The sequence below is a fragment of the Camarhynchus parvulus genome, chromosome 1A (genome assembly GCF_901933205.1).
Source record: "Camarhynchus parvulus chromosome 1A, STF_HiC, whole genome shotgun sequence".
NCBI lineage: Eukaryota > Metazoa > Chordata > Aves > Passeriformes > Thraupidae > Camarhynchus > Camarhynchus parvulus.
In genome coordinates this window covers 35,572,002-35,592,888 of record NC_044586.1, presented here as the reverse complement: position 1 = coordinate 35,592,888, position 20,887 = coordinate 35,572,002, and the positions used below count along the sequence as shown (strand labels likewise).

General features: G+C 39.6%; 1 protein-coding gene across 1 annotated transcript in view; it reads right to left on the bottom strand.

Moving 5' to 3' along the window:
• The window catches only part of PTPRR (protein tyrosine phosphatase receptor type R), a 139,713-nt gene that overhangs the window by 22,076 nt on the left and 96,750 nt on the right, over positions 1 to 20,887 (bottom strand). Inside the window, exons 7-8 of the mRNA XM_030959928.1 lie at positions 8,912 to 9,098; positions 3,404 to 3,488 (exon numbers count right to left, since the gene is read on the bottom strand). Coding sequence (XP_030815788.1) covers positions 3,404 to 3,488; positions 8,912 to 9,098 — 272 coding nt within the window. The remainder of the gene's footprint in view (positions 1 to 3,403; positions 3,489 to 8,911; positions 9,099 to 20,887) is intronic.

Here is a 20,887-nt window from a genome sequence, read left to right as displayed (position 1 = left end):
TCTGCCCAGGGTGTCTTCATACACGCTTTTGACTTAAGGTTAATCTTCAGAGAGGGACAGGGTAGGGTAAACTAATGGATGTGTTGCACATACAAAGATACCCACAGAATAGTGTTAAACCACTCGCTCCTTTGTAAGCAAAAGTCCATGCATACTCTCAAATACCACAGGAATTCTGCTTCTGGTTTGAGATGGACAAGTGAGCCAGGAAGTAGGAAATATGTAGGGTTGAAGAAGCCATAGGAAGAAGATATAGGAGAAGATAGTAGGAAGCTGAGGTCCTGCTGCAGGGACATGTAGTGCGGACTGCAGGCAACAAGTAGGCAAAGATGAAGATGTGGAGTAAGAGGATAAGGAATGAGCAGCAGGGCTGCTATTCTGCCACAGGAATGTGGCGGTGGTGAGAGACTGGGAAATCTGTGTGCAGGACTGGAAACCTGCTCAAAGGGTGTGAGAAATACTGTAGATTGGTGGCAGAGGGAATGCAGCTAAAGATACAGGGCAGGGTTTAACGGAAGCTATGGGTGGGGTCACAGTCAGGAGGAAGGATGGAGAAATACTGATCTTAGGGAACTGCTTAGCCTCTCGACTCTGATCCCACACTGGCCCCTCAGTAGTTGAATTAGAATATTATTGTAATGCAATTAACATTAGAGAACTTAAAGCGGCAGCCTGGTGTTTGCATAAGAGTGCTGGCTATGTTACACTGCAACTGAAACATCTGTCATAGAAATGTAACATCTCCTGTACTTTGCAGTTTTCTATATAGAATAATTTTCAATAGGCATTAGTTGTATTTCACATGAGTATGTCTGGCTGGGTGGTATCTGCTAACAAAAAACTGCCCTCATGCACCCTGTCACAGAATTATCTCTTAGAAAATGAGAATATCCACTGCAGCATAGAGGGTGGAGCTGGCAGGGCTGGGCCTTTTTAGGACGTCACTTGTCATCACAGGTGCCCCAATTCAGGAGACGCACCCAGTGCTGGGAATGGAAAAGCTGATGCGGGTGTACAAAGCAGCGGGTTGATATCATCTGAGCAGGAAACCAGGAAAGCTGCTCTATTTAATCACTCAAATAATTTCCAAACCCTCTCAGACTGGGTGTGGGGTGCACGAATATTTATTATGAGCATGTGCCTCAATCCTCAAAATATCTTTGTGTGACGGTGTTCACAGGGGTTCTCAGGTGAGGCAAGAGACGAAAATGTCGACTCCATGTTCAGAAGGCTTGATTTATTATTTTATTATATATATTACATTATAACTATACTAGAAAGAGTAGAAGGAAAAGTTTCATCTCAGAAGGCTAGCTAAGCTAAGAATAGAATAGAAAAGAATGATAACAAAAGGAGCTGTCTCGGACTCTGTCCGAGATAGCTCAGCCTTGATTGGCCATTAATTATAGACATCCAAGATGGGCCAATCAAAAATCCATCTGATGCATTCCACAGCAGCAGATAACCATTGTTTACATTTTGGTCCTGAATTATCTCAGCTTCTCAGGAAGAAAAAATCCTAAACAAGATTTTAATGAAAAGATGTCTGCAACATCTTTGAAAAAACTTGGTGCTAACACACAACAAACCTGATTTCTGTCAAGGATGGTTACAAAGTGCATGTCCATGGGCAGCTGTGGTGCACACCAGCAGTGTGCTTGGATTGAAAACGTGCCATGGAACTAGTGGCACATCCCAGCTAAGTGGAGGTGGGGACACACAGGCATGCTGGTTCTCAAAGCTCATCAGCATGGAGCACTTCAAAACACATTCTACAGTGAAATTGGACTCATTGCACTTGCAAGGCATTGCTGGAGGTGGAACCTGATGGTGGCTGGGGCAGCCTGGACATGAGATGCTATGGGAAGGGAGAACTCCTTCCAAAAATCTGCCAATCAGGCAGAGGGGGGCTGGTGATAACTTGCCTCTGCTGCAGCTGATGGCAAAAGTCCTGCTGTCATCAAAGGGGTCAGAATTTCACCCTCTGCGTACATCCTGTTGACACTGGGCCAGACTCTAAGGGATGCTGAATTGTCTGATTGTTGGTATCTAACTTGCATTGTTACCTTCTGACTTTAATTGCCTTCAATATTTCTAGACTGAACTAGAATACACACAGCTTTTGGTTGAAATAGATAAACTAACCTTGAGCACAGTGAAAATATTACTGCAAACTGAAGAGAAGCAAGGACTCCATACAAGCTTCTTTCCCAGCTACATATCACATTTCTGAGATTAATCTAGAGGCTGAAGGCCATCAATTTTCATTAGTCTGACTGCAAGGCCTTGGTGTGATATGAACAAATTACAATGTTTTCAGTTTTGGTGACAGAAACCTCATAATTGAAGATGTGTGAATTTGAATGACTAACATATAACATAGGCCTGCAAGGATATTCTAGAGAGGTTTAAAAAGCAAATTTCTAGTTGATAGGATATGCTGAAATTTATCATTTTAAAAATATTCTTCATTCCAAACCTAAGCAAGGGATTTACATTTTTATGTGGGAATGTTCTGTAATATTTTCACTTGCTGAACTTCTTCACTTTGGTGATGCCAAAAATAAAAACTCAACTATTCATGTCTATATTTAGTGTTATGCTAAAACTTCTGCAACCTATTTTGAAACAGAACACAAAACAAAATGTTTAATAAAAGTGAAATGGAATATCTCATTATCCACCAACAAATGTTATGAAAATAGCTGCATTTCAGAGAAACATGTATTCTGAAGGAAAACTATTCCACTGAAAAGTTTTCAATCACCTCCAATTATAACAAAGCAATTGTATATGAAAATATATACAATGAAAATACAGAAGCAGTATAGCTAGGCAGTAACAAGTTAAGAGAAATGAAGAGGCAGCACTGCATCAGGAATGTAAACAGATTTCTGCAAAGGAGTTTAGTACATAGAGAAGGAAAAAAGCAATTACCAGAGGACATTTAAAGATGGAAGCCCACTAAAAGACAAGATAGGTTGCACTTGCTTTTTGTAGTCTGGGTTTTTTCAGTCCCAAGTATCTTGACCCAGCCAGAAAGAACTCAGCGACTGCATCAGGATGGTTTGGGCTATGATGAGGAGCTACTGCAAAGCATGGCAGACCTCACTGTCCCATCTGCCTGAGCTGCCTTTCAGAGAAAACCAGCATAAGCCAGGCTTGTCCTTCAGCACGTGGCTGGGATGCTGCTGACCTGTGTATCTACTAAGGCATCCAGTGAGAGTTCTGCATTTGCCAGTCCTACAGCACTGGGCTTCTGTTATCTTTCTACATGGATTATAAATACAAGTATGAATGCGTACACAACAAGCAAGTATAAAGACAGTTAGATTTTCACAGCAAAACATTCTCAAAGCAGGACTAAATGTCATAGTAGGAAACCACAGGCTAGCTCACTTACTTGGCAAAATTGTTTTATAGCGGTTTTTGGTTCCATGACTCGGGATGTCAATTTCTTTGGGATCCACAAAATTCATTGGTATTTCCTATAAAAAATAAATTAAATCAGACTGATTTTTCCAAAGGAGCCATGCAGGAAATTATCACCAGAAGGCCATCTGCTGTTACACAACTGTCTCTTAACATCAAAGTTATTAAGAAAAAAAGTGGTTCCCACCTCAAGCCTGTCAACACCCTTCCTTTAATAAACACAGGGAGTTGCATATTGAAGGGGTGACTCCCAAGGAACACTTCTGATGAATTATTAAAAAAAAAAGTTTTTATGGGATTAAGACCAAGGTTAAAATGCACTATAGTTCTAGAAAATTGGAGTTCAAAAGTATAGTGCTGTGTCAAAAAAAGAGCAATACTTTACATAATAAGGGCAGGAACTTCATAAATAATTAAATATTAATATATGGCAAATGTTTAAAAAATTTTGTGCTAAGCCCTTATCAATGAAATTCAAAGACCTCACTTGCCTTTTATTTAAACTACTAGAATGAGGTGCCTTAGTCTTTTGCATTCAGACTCAAAAATAATAAAAATCTGAAGCTATTTCTTTTCCTTCTCATTTTCATCTTTTAGTGACTGACTTACATTGCAGATGTGTAGGTAACTAATGTGACAGTTTCCTTTAAGTTTCAAAAATACACAAATTATAAACTCCTCATAAACTTAAAATTCCTGTTTTTCAAACTGTTTGTCAGCATGAGAAGTAAAAATCAAAATTTGCATTGAACAAAATGATTAACTTGCTTAAAGGGAGAGTAAGAACAATTTTGATTTTGAGGTCCTGACACAATGTTTCTACAGTTGAATAAAACCAACCCTTTAAAATGGCAGGATGAAACATTCAGGGTTTTTTTTTATTTCATGATTGTGGGGGATGTTTTACCAACTAAAATAGTCTGGCAAAATCACATTAAAAATGCTTCAGTTAACTAAAATCTTCATTTTTATGCTGATTTTTTTTGGACCACCATTATTTAAATTGTCTTAGAGTAAGCTGGAATTTGATCTTCAGTAAATTCATACTTCTACTTAAAATAACAATCATAACTAGAGACCTGGAAACATCATGCTGGCCTGGGACATTTAGGCTAAGAGACAGTGGCATATTATGTAATTGCCTCTTAGAGACACATAGGAACCTGAGTAGGATCTGTTGGCTTGCATCACTGGAAAATTTACTTAAGAATTTTCCTCCAAAATGAGTTTGTTTCTACTTCAAAGGTGCAGGCCTACCAGTACTTGGGTACAGCAGACATTCCTGGTCCCTGTCCTTCAACACAAGCTCTGGTCCTGCCCAGCATGAGAGGACCTCTGCAGGGATTTTTTTTAAAGGAACAAGGATGAGGCCTCTAACAGCTTGTTAAACAGGCACCCAACAGCAGACTTTTACATGGGTTCACCAAGCAGGGGAAGCTACACTCTCACTTTACTGCTTGAAGAGATGGCAAAGTTAAGTAAAATTTAGATGGTTCATATTGAAATGCTGTGATTCATCTCCACTTCCCAACTTGGCTTCTGAACATCTTCCTATGTGAGGTTGCATCTGTGTCGATTTTTATTTTTCTACCTTCTCTGCTTTATGCCCAGGCATTTCATGGACCTTCTTTACTCTTCCCCTTTCCCTCATTCACTTTCTTCCTTGATCTCTTCTTGGTCTTTAGCTGGCTCCTCAAAAGAATGACTTGGTGTGCCAGGCCAGCCAAAGTGTTACTGCTAAGACACACCTTCCTTGCAGGCACTTCACCCAATCCTTTTTCAGATCGCTGTACTGCCATCCATATGATGGCGATCCTAAGTTCAGGATCTTCTCACTTCTAAGACTTCATTCTTGCATAAACGTCATCCCCACTGCTCAGGTCAGACCATCTCGCCTCTGTCCTGTGTCTAATGCTGCTTCCTTAACCACAAAACTACAAAATGAGCTCCCATACCCTCCTCATATTCACCTCTGACTTCTACTGCTTCCCAATGGTGACCTCTGTCTAAGACTTACCCTTGGCCCTTGGGTCTTGTTCCAACTGGCTGACCTGGAGCTTCCCTAGCTCAGTTCTGGCTTAGTACAAACACCACCAGTACATGGCCTCTGAAAGGTTTCCGTGCTAAACTATGCACCAAGTGAGAGAGAGCAAGACACTGAGCTTGTGCTTAATGGGATCTCTGTCTGTCATCGACAGAGACTGGAAAAAATGCGTGAGGAAGAGTCCTCTGCCTGTCCCAGTGATGGTGGTCGGTGAGAGTCTTCCAGATGTGTGGCTGTCTCCCTTACTATGCCTGCTGAAACTTTTTAATAGCTCATCATTTGGCGAGTTACTGACAGATGCAAAAATGCCACCAAGTTGAAAACAGAAACACATTTCTTTGGGCCAACCGGGACCATTAATAACATTAATCACTTACATCCTGTAAACACTTTCTAATCAGTGGTCTCCTCCCAGTAGTAAGTACTTGTGAGTCCAAGGGCACAGACAGAAATCTGACAATACACCGTGGATCACAGCCACAGACAAGTCACTTATTCTGAAACTGGCTGTGAGAAAAAAGAGATTATTCCAGAAAAAAAAAAGATCAGGATAATATGGTGATAACATTCCTGCTAACAAGGGAGCAAATAAGCCCATCAGACTGCAAATAGCAGGAACATGTGCAAACTACTATACAAACTCAGTAGCTGTATAGGCTATATATATATATATATATATATATATATATATATATATATATATATATATATATATATATAAAATTATTTTATTAAACATATATATTTAATTTAAAAATTGTAGATAATGCATAAACTGCACAGATACACATGCTCAGCCACTTGCATGCAATTATAGATGCATATGCATATTGTTCATGGGCTGGTTTCCCTCTCTGAGTGATGCCTTCCAATAGCAGCTATTCTGGCTCACAATAAGTTTCATATGCTATTCATACACTTGAAGAGGTATGATTTGGATCTCTGAAAGCATTCAAGAAAATTTGGCAAAATTTAGGAAAATTCAGGCAGGTAGTCATTATACTCATCCCTCTTATTTTTGAGGATGTAATTTTTTAGATTTAATGATCCAGCACTTTCCCATGCAGGACTGTATTTTTTGACATTTGGGTGTTTTAGAAATAAATTTTATCTTCTGTTACCAACTTCAGATATTCTATCCTTTGAAGAGTAGCAACCCAGGCTACTAAAGAAAACATATATGCTGGGCAAATTATGTTTCTTTCTCCTTGCAAAACAGGTATATTCTCCCAACCAAATATACCCTTTAATTAAGTAATGCCCCCTTAATTGTTAATGAAAAAAAATTGAAGAACTAAAAAATAACCTGAAACTGCTCATGTTTTAATTTTCCACTGAAAACTTCAAAACAGTTCTCCACTTCTTTCACATTTGGAAGTTCTTCAATAATTCTAGTCTCCAGAAGACTGCCTTACTGTATTTCTTTAGCTAGTTAAAATGAGCTGTGTGAGCAGAATGGCTGAGGGTTATATACTGCGTTCTTTGCATGCCTCAAGTTCGTACTGAGCTATTATCTGTAGCAAGGAACATAGTAAACAGACACTGTTCAACAGCTTCATCTTAAAACACATTTTAAAAAAAAGGTTTAGAAACAGAATAGACGAGTCATGACCTCTTAAATAAAATTCTGTGGAAACACTGAATGGCCAAAGCCATGTTGTGCCCCCTTGAGGGACAAATAAAATGTGACTCTGTCTCCCCAAAGCTGTACACAACTGCTGTGTGGGCCAATTTGGGTAAACAGGATTCTATAAAGTGCCAATTTGTCTGTACAAACTGTCTCCTAACATGGGGGGCTTAGGCATGATGAAGTTATTTCTTCTGTCTTTCCTGCCTAAGCAACAGAATGGCAGAAAACCTATGGAAACTGGTGATAAAAGTATGTTGGATGATTGTAATTTTTCTGTGTACACTGTCTGTCCATGTTTTGGTAGAAGAACTGAGGGATTTACTTTTCTTAAGCAAATGACTTCTAATAAAAACCTCAGATTTTAAAGGTAATTGAAAGGGCTGTCCATAGTATGCAATTATTCATAAAGAAAGGCTATTTTTAGAGTAAAATGGCACTCATCTGTTGATTCACATGCACAAATTTGAAACAAAATGAAACCTAAGGGGTCACATGCGGCGGCATGTTTAATTTTTTCCTGTTTCTCTGATTTACACATCAGATTTCTAGACATACAGTTCTCTGGATCAATTCTGGAACCCTTCTGAAAAACTGCAACCTTTGGCCCTCTGATTCCTCAGCTGCTGAAGCACAACTGCTACATAACACCTCTCCAGTTATTACATAAGTAAGTGCATATATGGACTCCTTTAGGATTCCTGGGTGACTATTAACTTACTTTTATTAATTTTGTTGACTTGTTGTAGAATCCCTTCCACTAATGCTTCAATATCAGACAGAACTTCTAGTGATCTGCTTGAACCTATCCCTGTCACAGATGCAGGAAATTTCCTAAGTTCTTCTCAGGTCAATGCAGATACAAATAATGGAGTCACACCTCACCTACTGGTTCAGCTTCCCCAAATCACTTTTATACCATTTTGATCATCAATTGATCTTTGTATTCTTTAGTAAGCTTCATGCTTTGATCTGTTTAAACATGAAGTTATGACTTTTTTTAAATTCAAAACCTTTTTTGTCCTGTCTTACTCAACTTTCACATTCAAGTGGCTTCAGTTAAAGCTCTTTTCTATTTCCCTTGTAAAAAAGGTCTCCTTTTTTTCTGACAACTTCTTTCATCTGAGTGCTTGGCAATACCAGACTTTTTCAGGTCTTCTTTAAGTAATGTATTGTAATGTGTTTTCCCTGACTGAATTTTTCTGCTCTGACTTTTTTCCACCTGGCCACTTTCTTAGTTTTAGATTCTTACCCTTTTTACTAATAAATACAATTGTGAAACACTTCAGGGCTTTTTGTCTTGAGTATATTAGGCTGCTGTATGGCATGCTTGTTAAAGGTATTTTGAACCTTGGGAAAAAAGTCCCTTTTGGACAAGGACTGTGGGTGTCCTATCTGCTCCAAAAAATAATTTACGGTGACTAAAAATTTAGTGCTCAAATAGCAAACATACATGGTGTTTACATGGGAATAAACAAAACCTTCAACTATGACTGTGTTTTCATCATAGTCTTTATGATCTCTTTGAAACTGTCACATGAGTGTTACAGTTCTGTTTGCACTGTAGCTCTATTATAATATTTAGCCCATCTATGATGGGACTTCAGACCAAGACGAATCTGTATTGTCCATGGATATAACCGACTGACTTCTCTGTCTTTAGTGCACAAACATAAAACACCACCTTGAAACTATCTAATCTGCCCTTTGGAAACGATTTGTACCTTGACATTAAGGTGTTTTCCTCACAGCACCTGTTGTGCCATTTATGTCAAAAATCCTCATTTCAAGCATGTTGTTAAACTCACCATGAATTCTGTCTGAAGCAAATGAGAACATGCCACTGCCTCTCGAAGCTGCTGCCGTGTCAGGACGCGCCCAGCTGACTGCAGGTATTCCATTGCTACTTTTTCTCGTGGGGTTGGCACAGCGATGAAAGGTTCAACACTTCCCAAGCTGCTCATATCCAAAGTCAGTGAGACATTGGATCCTCGTCTGCATTAGAAAATAATTCAATGGTTATACTAGATCTGTGTTACTATAAATCCCATACTCATGAGGCTGATCCTGAATTATTCATGCACCCTGACTTTCTCTATAGACACTGATGGATTTGGGCATGCAAAGACTGCAAGACTAGTTTCACTAGTACCACTGAGCAGATGGAAAACCAAAGACATCCTACTTCTTCAATCTAACAACCTATGCTGCAAAAATGTGTGATGGGGGCAACTATTTGAATTATTCTTAGAAGCAGAAACAACTCCCTGTATGCTACTTTATTGGTACGAATGTCAAACGTGAAAGTGGTGTCTTGGTAAGGAAGAAATATTTCACAGAAGAAAGTACAGGGCATATATTTCTAACTGATGCACATAACCGTGTGAAATAAATGCAGAGTTATATCAGGTGCGTGTTTAAGAATTTACTGAAATTAAAGATACCTATAAATATACATAATGGAGCAGGAAAATTTTATAAAAACAGCAGAAATAAGTGAAAGGCAGTATAAAGACAGAAGACAATGTCTCATGCTAGGTAGAAGGGAAGGGAGAGGCAGTAAATCACAATAAATTATCTGTGTCTGAGGAGAAGGAATGGTCATGGACTTAAAAGGGGCTATTTGGAAATGCCATACATCTCTTGCAGGACAATAAAATTCATAACATTTCCATTTCTACAGGAAAACAAAGTTGGATTCAATTACAACTTAGAGCCATGAAAATAAAAATAGACCACACTTGTATGGGGCTTGGTATGAGCCCTATTCTTTTGGGGCTTTCTTAAAACAATACTTAAGACATCTGGCTTTTTTTGTATTTTCAACCCATCCATCAGATATTATCTACTTGACCCTTAACTTTAGGCATATTGATTGCAAAAGATCCATGGTCTGCAAACTGTGATGACTAAACACAAATTTATAGGCATTTATCAAAGCTTTTGTGTTTACTAAGCAGCAATCAGTCCTATTAGACTGACAGATTCAGCTGGTTGAGCTGGACTACAGATGCCCAGCTATGCACGTATAGAGATATGAGAACACCAGTTTGACTCCTACCTCTGCACATTATTGGCTCTCCATTAAGGTGTGCTTACAAGGAAGTTCTTTGAATTCTTCGTTACTTTATCATGCTTGGATATACACAAACATAACATAAGATTGTCTCAAGTCTCTCCTAACAGCCAGATCCATACTGATCCTGCCAGATCAGTATGCAACTCTACACCTTGCCCATTTGTAAAAGCCCATATGCCAATGATTTACTATTTACTGGATAATCTATTATCTAGTGATTCCAGTTTTTCTGCTGAAACTCTGTTTGGTTGTGTGCATTTCTCATCTGCAGAACTGTTGAGAGAGTGTGACTACACACCTCTCTGAACACTGGATGTTAAGATACAACTGTCCCTTTTACAGTAATACCACATATTATTATAATACAGATATCATCTGATAGTATCTGTGAGGCAAATGCTACTAATGTAGGGGGAATGCTTTCCTCTATAGAATCACAGAATCATTAAGGTTGGAAAATACCTCCAAGACTGGTGAGTCCAACCTTTGCTTGAGCACCACCATGCCAAGTAAACCAGAGCATTAAGTGCCATGTCCAATTGTTTCTTGAACACTTATAGGGATGGTGACTCCACCATGTCCCTGGAAAGCCCATTCCATTCTTGACAACCTTTTCAGTGAAACAATTCTCCCTAACTTCCACCCTGAATCTCCCCTGGTGCAGCTTGAAGCCATTTTCCCTTGTCTGTTCCTTATGGCTTGGGAGAAGAGGTTGACCGCCTCTCAGGTTATTGCAGAAAGCAATAAGGTCTCCTTTCCTCCAGGCTGTAGATCCCCAGCTTCCTCATCACCCTTTCAAAGGACTTGAGCTCCTTCCCCAGTTTCCCTTCTCTGGACACGCTCCAGCACCTCAATGTCCTTTTTGTAGTGAGGGACCTAGAACTGGACACAGGACTTGAGGTGTGGCCTCACCAGTGCTGAGTGAAGGGGGACAGTCACTGCCCTGATCCTGCTGACCACATTATTCCTGACACAGAGCAGCATGCCATTGGCCTTCTTGGCCAGCTGGGCCATGCGCAGCTCCCATTGACCAACACCTCCACATCCTTTTCCACTGGGCAGATTCCTAGCCACTTTGCCCCAGCCTGTGGAGCTGCAAGAGGGTTTTGTGACCCAAGGGCAGGACCTGGCATTTCACCTTGTTGAACCTCATACACGTCAGCAGATGCTTCAGTAATTTTATTTTAAATTAAGTGATTTCAATCATGTCAGTTTACATGAATAGAAATTACTCCAGTCACTCCCCTGTCACTTAGCAAAGCATAAAGAAATAATGTCCAAGAGACAAGACCACCCAGTGGAATCTCACATTGTGTCATTTGTTCACAAGCCTATTTCAGCTTAGGTGATGGGTGGGTGGCAGCAAGAGCTTTGCTGCCCAGACCTGCAGATGGTAACAGTGAGTCAGCAGTGGGTGTCTGGCCTCCTCCAGAGGTAGATGGGGACAATTTCTGTTGGCACAGGGAAGTGGGTGTGGTGTGATTCTGCTAGTTGTGCTAGAAGGTAGGCAGAAGTGAAGTAGCATCCTAAGCAAAAACTGATGGGTAAGTGGTACATGCACAGACTACCAGTAGTGCTCTGTGCCTCGTGGCACAGCCTGCATGGTTCTGGGGTCCCAGTCAGCAATACCAGCACTCACACCCAAATCCAGAGCTGTGATAGTCTGGGAAGTGGGCACACCATCGTGGCTGCTCTCAGCTTGACCCTGCAGGAGGGTTCTGGCTCATATGCCTATCCCAATTTCCCTAGGGCCTGCGCCAGACTGTGGGAGAAAATCAGTTCCCAGCTCCACACCACTTCTCAAGGAAAACATCCTGTTAGACCTGTCACAAAACCCCTCCACACAAGCACCTCTTCTGACCACGACTAGCAATTTATTCCACGGAAAAAGGCAGTCCCTAAAACAGGTGGCTCTGAGTGCATATATTGCAAACCCAATCTTTTGAAAACCATCCAGTAATCCACAGAAGACCTGTACAATTAATCCCTCCAAATCTGTTTAGGGTACCTTTGCTTGAGAAACAGGTAGCAATTTAGATTCAGACATACTTCTGGGAGAGCCTACTGGGATTTCCTAATATAGAGGAAAAGTATTCCCATTGTCCAGTAACAAAGTACAGTGAAAATGTTAATATTTTCTTTGGCTTTTACATTGTTATAACTGACAGTCTTGGCAACAGGGCTATTTCCTTTTAAACAACAACAAAAAATATACCTGATCTAATTATAACTATGCCTTTACAGCTTTTACCATTTATGGGGATTATTGGTGAACACTGGTCCTGAGGATCTTACTTAATCTGGAAAGAAGAACCAGTTTTTAGGTGTGTATTTAATGCATTAAAAGGTACACATTGACTAAAAACTGAATACAAAGCAATCTTAGTAGTTCATAAGAAGACAAACAATAGATCACAATTCTAGAGGTAATGCTTCCATAGATATGGGTATCTCAAAGAACCTTTTTGAAGAATTATTCTTCAATTAATAAAATTCTTTAAATAATGTTTACATACATTAGAAATGTTATAACTAATATTAGATTGATCACACAGACTTCTTTATTGCATTCTTTATGCTGAGAAACTGGGCTGAAAACAGAACCTTTTCCATTGTCTTGAAAGATGGGGGAGGGTCTGAACCATCATGTGTTTTCATGTTCTAATAGAAGATGCTTATAGTCTCAGTCCTCCTCTAGACTCTTTGGATTCTCAATGTTCCTCTAATAGTTAAATTCCTCACTCCTTGTTAAAGAATAGAAAGAAAGAATTCTCTTCGCTTTTACTACCTGGATGGAAGGAGGTTACCTATTGAGCTCCCCTTTTTCCACCTCACTAGGAGGGACTGCACAAGGTCAGCAACAAGGAGGTACCACCTAAAACAAAGCCCATTTTTGGTAATTAGCGCTTGCCTACATTAAGTTTTGAATAAGGAAATCACAATCTGACCAGTGACACTTCAAATCAGACAGGTCATTTTACTTGGAGATACACACATACATAGATACATTATATATACATATATGTATGTATATGTATCTCCTGACTGGTATTTTCCACTTCAAATTAGAATAAGGGACCCATACACGTCGGTTTTCCCTTATTTCTCTGGGCCAAGCTTTTTTTTCCCTTTTAAATAACTTTATATTCTTTATGTTCCCCATGTGAATAGTCTAGGCCAAATAAGAGGTTTTGTTATGATACACCTACCCCAGCATCCTCTCGAGGTTGTGTATTAATGGAGAAGAGTACCATGTGAGGAATCTGAGGAATTGTAAACATTTGTGACAACATTATATTAAAATTGTCAGGAGACTAATTCTTCTGAAGTTCCACCAGCTGGGACAGCCACCTCATCACTGGGTACGTGAATAAGTGCAATCAGGAAACCACTTGTGTCTGTGTATTGTCTGGAATCCCAGAGGGGAGTCTTACTACATACCCACAGATCTCTTTTCACTTGCATAATAGGAACAAGTTCACTGATGAGAATTCACCAGAGTATTTTAAAGAATACATTTGTAGAAGCAGATTTTATTACAAGGTATGATAAAATAAAAATTTTAAAAAGCAATTGTTTGTTTGAAAATTCTTGAAAGGAAGCTCCACCTGTCCTCTTTGGAGGGACACCAGGTTACTAAAGCCCTATTAAACATCAGTGAGGTAATTTCCAGTCTTCCCTGACCCTAAAATTAAGCCATAGATTTGATTACAGAAATCCAATTGCCCTACACGTTTTCCCAGTTGTTTATTTGAGCTGAATAATTTCTTTAAATACACATGTTTATTCAGCACTCGTGAAAAATGCAACACCCAGATTCCTGACCCTCGGCCTCCCATTGTGTCCCTAGCGGTTCTGGAAGCAGCGGCGATGGCTGCTGCCCTCTAGGAGTCATTGCCCTCTGACCCAGCCCTAGGGACACACACGGGAGGTGCCTCCTCCTGTGCCACCCCCGGCCGAGCTGCCCTGCAGCCCAGAAGGAGCTGGGTCACCGGGTGGGTGAATAAAGCCATCAATTAGCATGGGGAGCACAGCTGGATGCAGCTGCTGGGGAGAGTTTGCTCTGGGTCCTCAGATCCCGCTTGTACCAGGGATCCACAGGGCTGCTCTCCCTGGGTTTTACTGAAGGGAAAAGCAACACATTTCCCCCGTGCCTTTTGTTTCTCTACTGGTGCTCAGGGATTAGGCCTAGACATAGATGCTGAGTCTGTCAGTCCATCTCATCAGCAAACGCACTGCCTGCAGGTGGGGTTTGCTCTGCTGGAATTGCACTGGGGGAGCACAGCTAACTAGGTACAGCCTTTCCAGCACTTACTGCTGCCAGGCTCCACATGCATACCTAGTTTCATGTTTCAGCAGAGCAATTCAAAGGGAAAAAAAAGTTTATTTGGAAAAAAGAACAATGGAAAAAATACAGTTCTCGGATTTCTTTCTGCTTTTAGCAAAATAGCTAAAAGGAAACACGGTCATGTAGATGAACTAATGTGATATGTAAAATGCCAGTGAAGTGTGAAAAGTACAGTAAATTAGAAAAGGATTGTTATTAATCCTCTATACCAATACAAAATAAATAAAAATAGGAAACTCTGACTTCATCAAGAAAAATCAGCATTGAAAAAAGGAAAAGTAGAAAAGCAGAAGTACAAAGAGGTTAAAATAATTTTTTAAAATGATTGAAGTTATTGCTGTTTTCTTCCTGCCTTGGGCAAGTAGTAATATGGATAATCTAATAAACAACTGAGATGTTTCTTCACAAATGAAGATTTATAATATCCATTACAGACAGTCCTGAGAAGGTTAAGAGATGACTCTCATTTTATGCAGTAATTTGATAAGTTTTAAAGTAACATTCACAGTACTATTAAGTAGTTGCTTCTAATGCATAAGAACAATTTCTATATTTTTCCAAAATCCATATATATGATTCTTGCTCTGTACTTGCTAGCCTGAAATATATATCCACCATGTGCTGCTGATATTACTGGATATCTTGGGAAAGCAGGAGTGAATGAGAGTATGGTTACATTAATGGGTATGATAATCTCTTGATTTTCTTCTGAGCATCAGCAATCTACCTCAAACAAGTCTTCTAAGAATACAATAAAATTCCATTCTTGAACATCCCAATTTGAAATATGAACATTCATTTTTCTTACATCTACATTCTTTCCTTGAAATGTAGAGCTCATAACTTTCAATTTTTTGTTGTGCTGCAGCACATATTAAAGAATATTCTAATACAAAACCCCATGAGTTCTGATAATATACAATACCCATTAATGTAATTATCCTCCTATTTACTTTTCCTTTTCACAAAGGTTAATCAATATCATGAGTATTCGTTTGAGAAAATAATGAACTAAAATATTTAGGTAAGTATGTGAATGTCATCCTAACACATAAATATTTGCACTTAGTATTTATTGCCCATACTGTACTTTTAATTTTTACACTCCCAGGTGCCCTATGAAGCACTGATATACAGGTGCTTGGCAGACCAACAACGAAAACTCAGCTTCCCAAATGCTCTCTGCTTTACCTGCTAACAATTCTGGGTTTTACTTGAACAAGAGCTGCGACTTTTAGGAACCACTCTGACCTGAGGTTATTGACATTTTCAACAAACCAAACCTGTATAACACCCCAAACTGAAGTACTCAAAAATCAGAAGTTGAGATCAACCAACTAACGAGACCAAACAAAAATTTACTTTGCATTATGACCAATTAGACTAAATTTATAGAATCTGATACCTTGAAGGATCTATTCTGCTCAGCTCATGTCTGGTTATTTTACAGTTACTTTATTATGCACAAAAATAAATAGTTCAGGACCTTAATTCCACCTTCAGCACTTGGGTGTACAGTAGGTCTAAACTTGACCTTCCCTACTCTCCTGCTATCCTCTGACATAGCAGTGCTACTTAAACCACCAGAAATTACCTATTGACTTCTTACCATGCATGGGAATAGTAAACCTCTCTTTTTCTAGGGGTTCCTGGCCTCATTTCCAAAACTCTTATTCCTCTTACAGATAAACATTCCTCTGGCTCTGATTTTTCCTGCCCAAGAGGAGATCCTGGACAGACAGGTATTAGCCCAGTTTTCCACAAAAATACTTAACAATTAAATTGTTAATATCATTGATATTTATATTATTTCTACTCTGCCTTGCAGATACCTGTACCTGAGAAAAATCCTGTAGCCATTGGTGTGAGCAGCCCCATCTCACGAAACCAAGGACCTAATTTACAGAGGCTAATTGGATATAACACTGAAGTTAATACCTACCACCTGAAAGCCAGAGATGGAATATATTTAAGCTCAGGTCTCTAAGAAAGGCAATAATATGAAGTATGCATCTTCTTGAGAAGAATGTCTGCTATTTCTGTTCGTGTTTGCTCTGTCACACAGCTATCCTCAGAGTACTCCAGTGCTGTATTTTTATTTTTCTCTGTTTGTCACTCATAACCCTGATGTTTTCTGATTCTGAAGAAGGGGTCTGGAAATGATGACAGTAAGCTGTGTACCTACTGGAAGAAGACGAGGGATATATGGCTGCTGTGAGGCAAGACTTCCAACCCTCTGTGGCCTCCCACCTAGAAGAAATCTCCTGGCAGCATATTCCATCTCTGACTCCACAGAAACAGATCTAGAGCCTCAGCTATGAAGTTTAAATAGTTTTTTCGAGACCTGGAGGCAGTTCATGTTCTCTCCAGAGGGTCTGATCTTGTTCCCACAGCCATGAGTGAGAGGAGACCAATACATCTAGCACTAAAATTGCAAACAATTCTCAGGATCTACTCACAGCTCAGCAGGTCAAAATGAGCTGAGGAAACGGTTTTGACAAGTACTTCTGGATTAAGTTTTAAGCAATCAGTATCTGGTTAGGACAGGAATGGCTCAATATCCTGTAGAGGAAAACAGCTGACATGAGTGTAGTTTCAACTTTCCCTCTTTTAATCAGACTTTCTAATGTTCTGCCAATTCACTCCTGTTCTGCCCTCGATAAGGCAATGCTGCTCAGCCACGGGAACTGACTGTTCAAAAATGCAAAGCTTAAACAGCCTCCCATCTTTTCCTGTAGATTATTTCTACAGTCAAATTGCATTTTGTCACGCAAACTTACATCTTCAATAAAATTTGAATAGCAACATAAAGCTCTGTTTCTGCTTCATAGTCACATATATGTGTCTGCAGCATGAGTGAAAATTGTGTTCAATGTTCAGAAGCAAAAATAAATGAAGATGCTAATTTGTTGTGCTTATTTGAGCTGTTTATTCCAAGAGCTGAACAAATGTTTATCAATTAGTGGTTAATTATCTTTACATGTTAGATCTTTAATTGAATGCAGTATTGTTTATTACTATCCTTATCCGCTTGCATTGCAGCATTGCTCTGTTTCGTACGGGAGGCCTCATTGCACAAACTTACTGGATGACCTGTTCTCTCTCTGATTAATGCACATGCTAATTTAAACCAAGCTACAATGAATATAGGCAAAAGGAGTTAAAACAATAGGAAAAATGAAAAGAGAACAGGGAGTAATAAAAATTGACTGCTAGGTTCTGCAGATATTAAATAAATGCACAACTTAAGGAGCTGAGATAATGCATTTATTTAGGGTAAGCCAGCAAGGACTGTTAAAAAAACCCCACATATTTTGTCTGTTGTATGTTTCGTTTGAAAATAAAGAAAAAAAGTAATTTGCAAAATATTTTTGTCATACTTGTATAAGTTTCCCCTCTATGCTTCCAGTTCATAAGTACCTCTGGGAGACCTTGGAGAAGCTGTAGCTATGTACCACCATTGCCAATTTGGATCTCTTATCCAGGTGCAAAGCCAGATTACTTTTCCCAGAACATGCAAGGCTCACTTCTTCCTGAGCACTACATGATGCCCAGAGGGTGCTTGTCTGCATTATACAGAGAACAGCCTATCTAGGAAAACTGAACTAATCAGTGAGGATGGAAAGGTGCAACACTACAGCAAATAGCTTCAAGGAAGTGTTTTTTTAAGACTACTTAACTGACATTTTCTGTTATTCAGTTAGTCTATAATTAAATAAATGAAAAATGGAGCTTAGATTTTTCATATTTTAGATTTTAAAAAAAGTTGGTTTGTTTTTTTTCATAGGAGGAGCCTTAGGTAAGTCAATTTAGCTTCATGTATTCCATAATAATTAATCTCTTAAGCACAAATTCTACTTCCATCCTGCAACTGCTGCTCATTTAAGGAATATAATCTACAACCCTTAAATCCAAACAGGCAAATACATAATAAATTTGCATATTGATGTCCTTCAATACTCTTTTGAGACTTCAACCAAAACCAGCTGACCTGGAAAAAGACATAGGCAGGAATATTCTACATGTAAATGGGCAGTATCTTCAGACAGTATCAGTAGGAGAAAATTATTTTTTATTGTGACTTGAAGGCTAATCAGTACAATGAGTTCTTTCCTGGTGAGTTCGCCATTTGGGAAAGACAGGAAGGAACATCTGGGAAAAGAGGCGTTTACTACACCCTGTCAACCTTAAGATAATAAAAAAGCACATTCCTTGTTTATTTGACTTGGTCCTCATTATCTTTAAACTATTGCAAGTGTCACACGGAAGATTTCTAAGCAGACAAATGAATTGTTAGTGCACTTTGAAGAAATTACTGAACAGCGGCAGTTTCTGAGGAATGCAAAGCCTCCAGACCCGCAACGTTGCTCAGCGGAGCTGCGCCACCTACGGGCGTTTCCAAAGGGAGCCGGCAGAACGGCTCCGCTGGGTCACACAGCGGACAACGCACCTGAGCCTGCCTGTACAGAGCCCAAATCCTTGGAGCACATCCACTTTGGAACACAGCTCCATTCCCAGGGTGACTAATGAACCTAAGCTGCACAATGAACTGATGGGATTCAAGCTCCTAGAGACAGGACCCATACATGTGCTCTTAGATCTGCCCTTTCTTTAGCTGCTTCTGAAGTCGCCAGACCTGACACCTACGCTTTATATATAAACCTTCCTCTTTCCAGCTTTTTTTTTTCTTGATCCACTGGCCTAGTCTGGCTTTCTGGCCTTGATTTCTATGGGAAGGCTTGCTCAAACAAGCGTATTAATGTGAAAAGTGCCTGCATTCCCTTTGAAAATAAAGTTAAGCAAATCCACTTAGGCTTGCGATTTGAAACAGAGCAACATTTAAATGCTTTTAAGAGAGCTGCAAATGTCTGCATGCCAAGGTGTACGTTATCTGGCACTTCAGAGGTTAGGTAGACCTTTAAAAGAGATATTGCCAAGCTGTGCAGTCCCATTTAGGGCTGAAAAGCTGATGAGAAACTGACAGGTAAGTGATCTGGAGCTCTTTTCTACAGAGCTCAGCAGATCCCTTGAAGTCCATGGCCTTGGACCGCCTGCCTTCATCAGAGACATTCCTATAGGGGGCTGCAGAGGCAGGACTCTAGAACAGGGAAATGCATCTGTACCTGTGCCCAGAGATGAAGGCCAGAGCAAAGGCTTTCTGATCTGCTCTTTCTCATATGCGCCATCAATGAGTCCGAGCAGACTAAAAACTTTGGAGTGACTTATAACAATTGCTTCAGATTCACAGTCAGTCCTCTATTAGCAAAGGATTCATAGCATTTAGAAACTTAAACAGCTTGATTTAAATTTACTTCTATGAATTTGAATAAAGGAGGGAAAAGTGAGGATCCTGACAAAAGTAGTATTCCTCTAAATGTACACTGCCTTACGAAATAAAGAGAAAGAAGTCATATCTGAAAGATAAACTGAAATCACTGCCAACCTGACCTCCTCTTTATCTATCTCAGCACAAACACTTCCAACACACAGGGCTTCATATGGCTGATGATGTAATATAGGTCAGGCTAACTTACATTGAAGTCATGTAGAAACATAAATTTGGTGTACTCTGTAAAGCTAAAGGTAGACCAGTATCCTGTTTTCAATAGAAAGAGGAGGTTTGGGGAAAGAATGCAAGAACAAAGCAAGCAGGAATTATTGATTACTTCATTAATACTGTTAATTATTTTCAGTATGCTCTCTGTCTTCTGCCAATCTGTACTTTAGAATGTTCAGAACCAAAGGGTGCTTTTCCATCTTTGTGCCTAGTGTTTCCTTTCTGTAGTTTTTCCTTCAGACAGTATCCTTAGCCCACCTTATGACCTCTGCACTGACCCTGGATGATGAGCTCTGTAGCTGGGAGCCAGGCAATAGTAAGCATTATACATGGGGACTAGAGGGTTATTTAAACCATCTACCTTTGTGAAAATCCTTGTGATGAAGGAAAAAAAAATATTTCATTATAATCTTATCAGTAAATTGCAAATGCATTCTTTGTAGCTACAGGATTAACTTGAGCATTAATTACAATACCAGCTTTCTGCTTTTCACAATGCTGCCTTCTTTTGCAAACCCATTCAGTATTGTGTTCGGTGGGCCAAACTCTCTTCCCAGATACGTCTATAAATCCACTGAGACCAAATAAGCTAAACAGAGTCTGGAGTGAAACAAGCCCATGCAAATTGCATTTTTTAACTGTTGTGTACTTTTCTGCCATTCTGATTGTTTTCCTTCTCTTCTTGTAAGACCATGCTTTAATATCCACTACCAAATCCAGGGAAAGGAACTGAAAGCCTCTGGACTATGCAGCAGTCTCCCAGGGGAATTTTTTATGACTCAGGAAGGATTTGAGACATC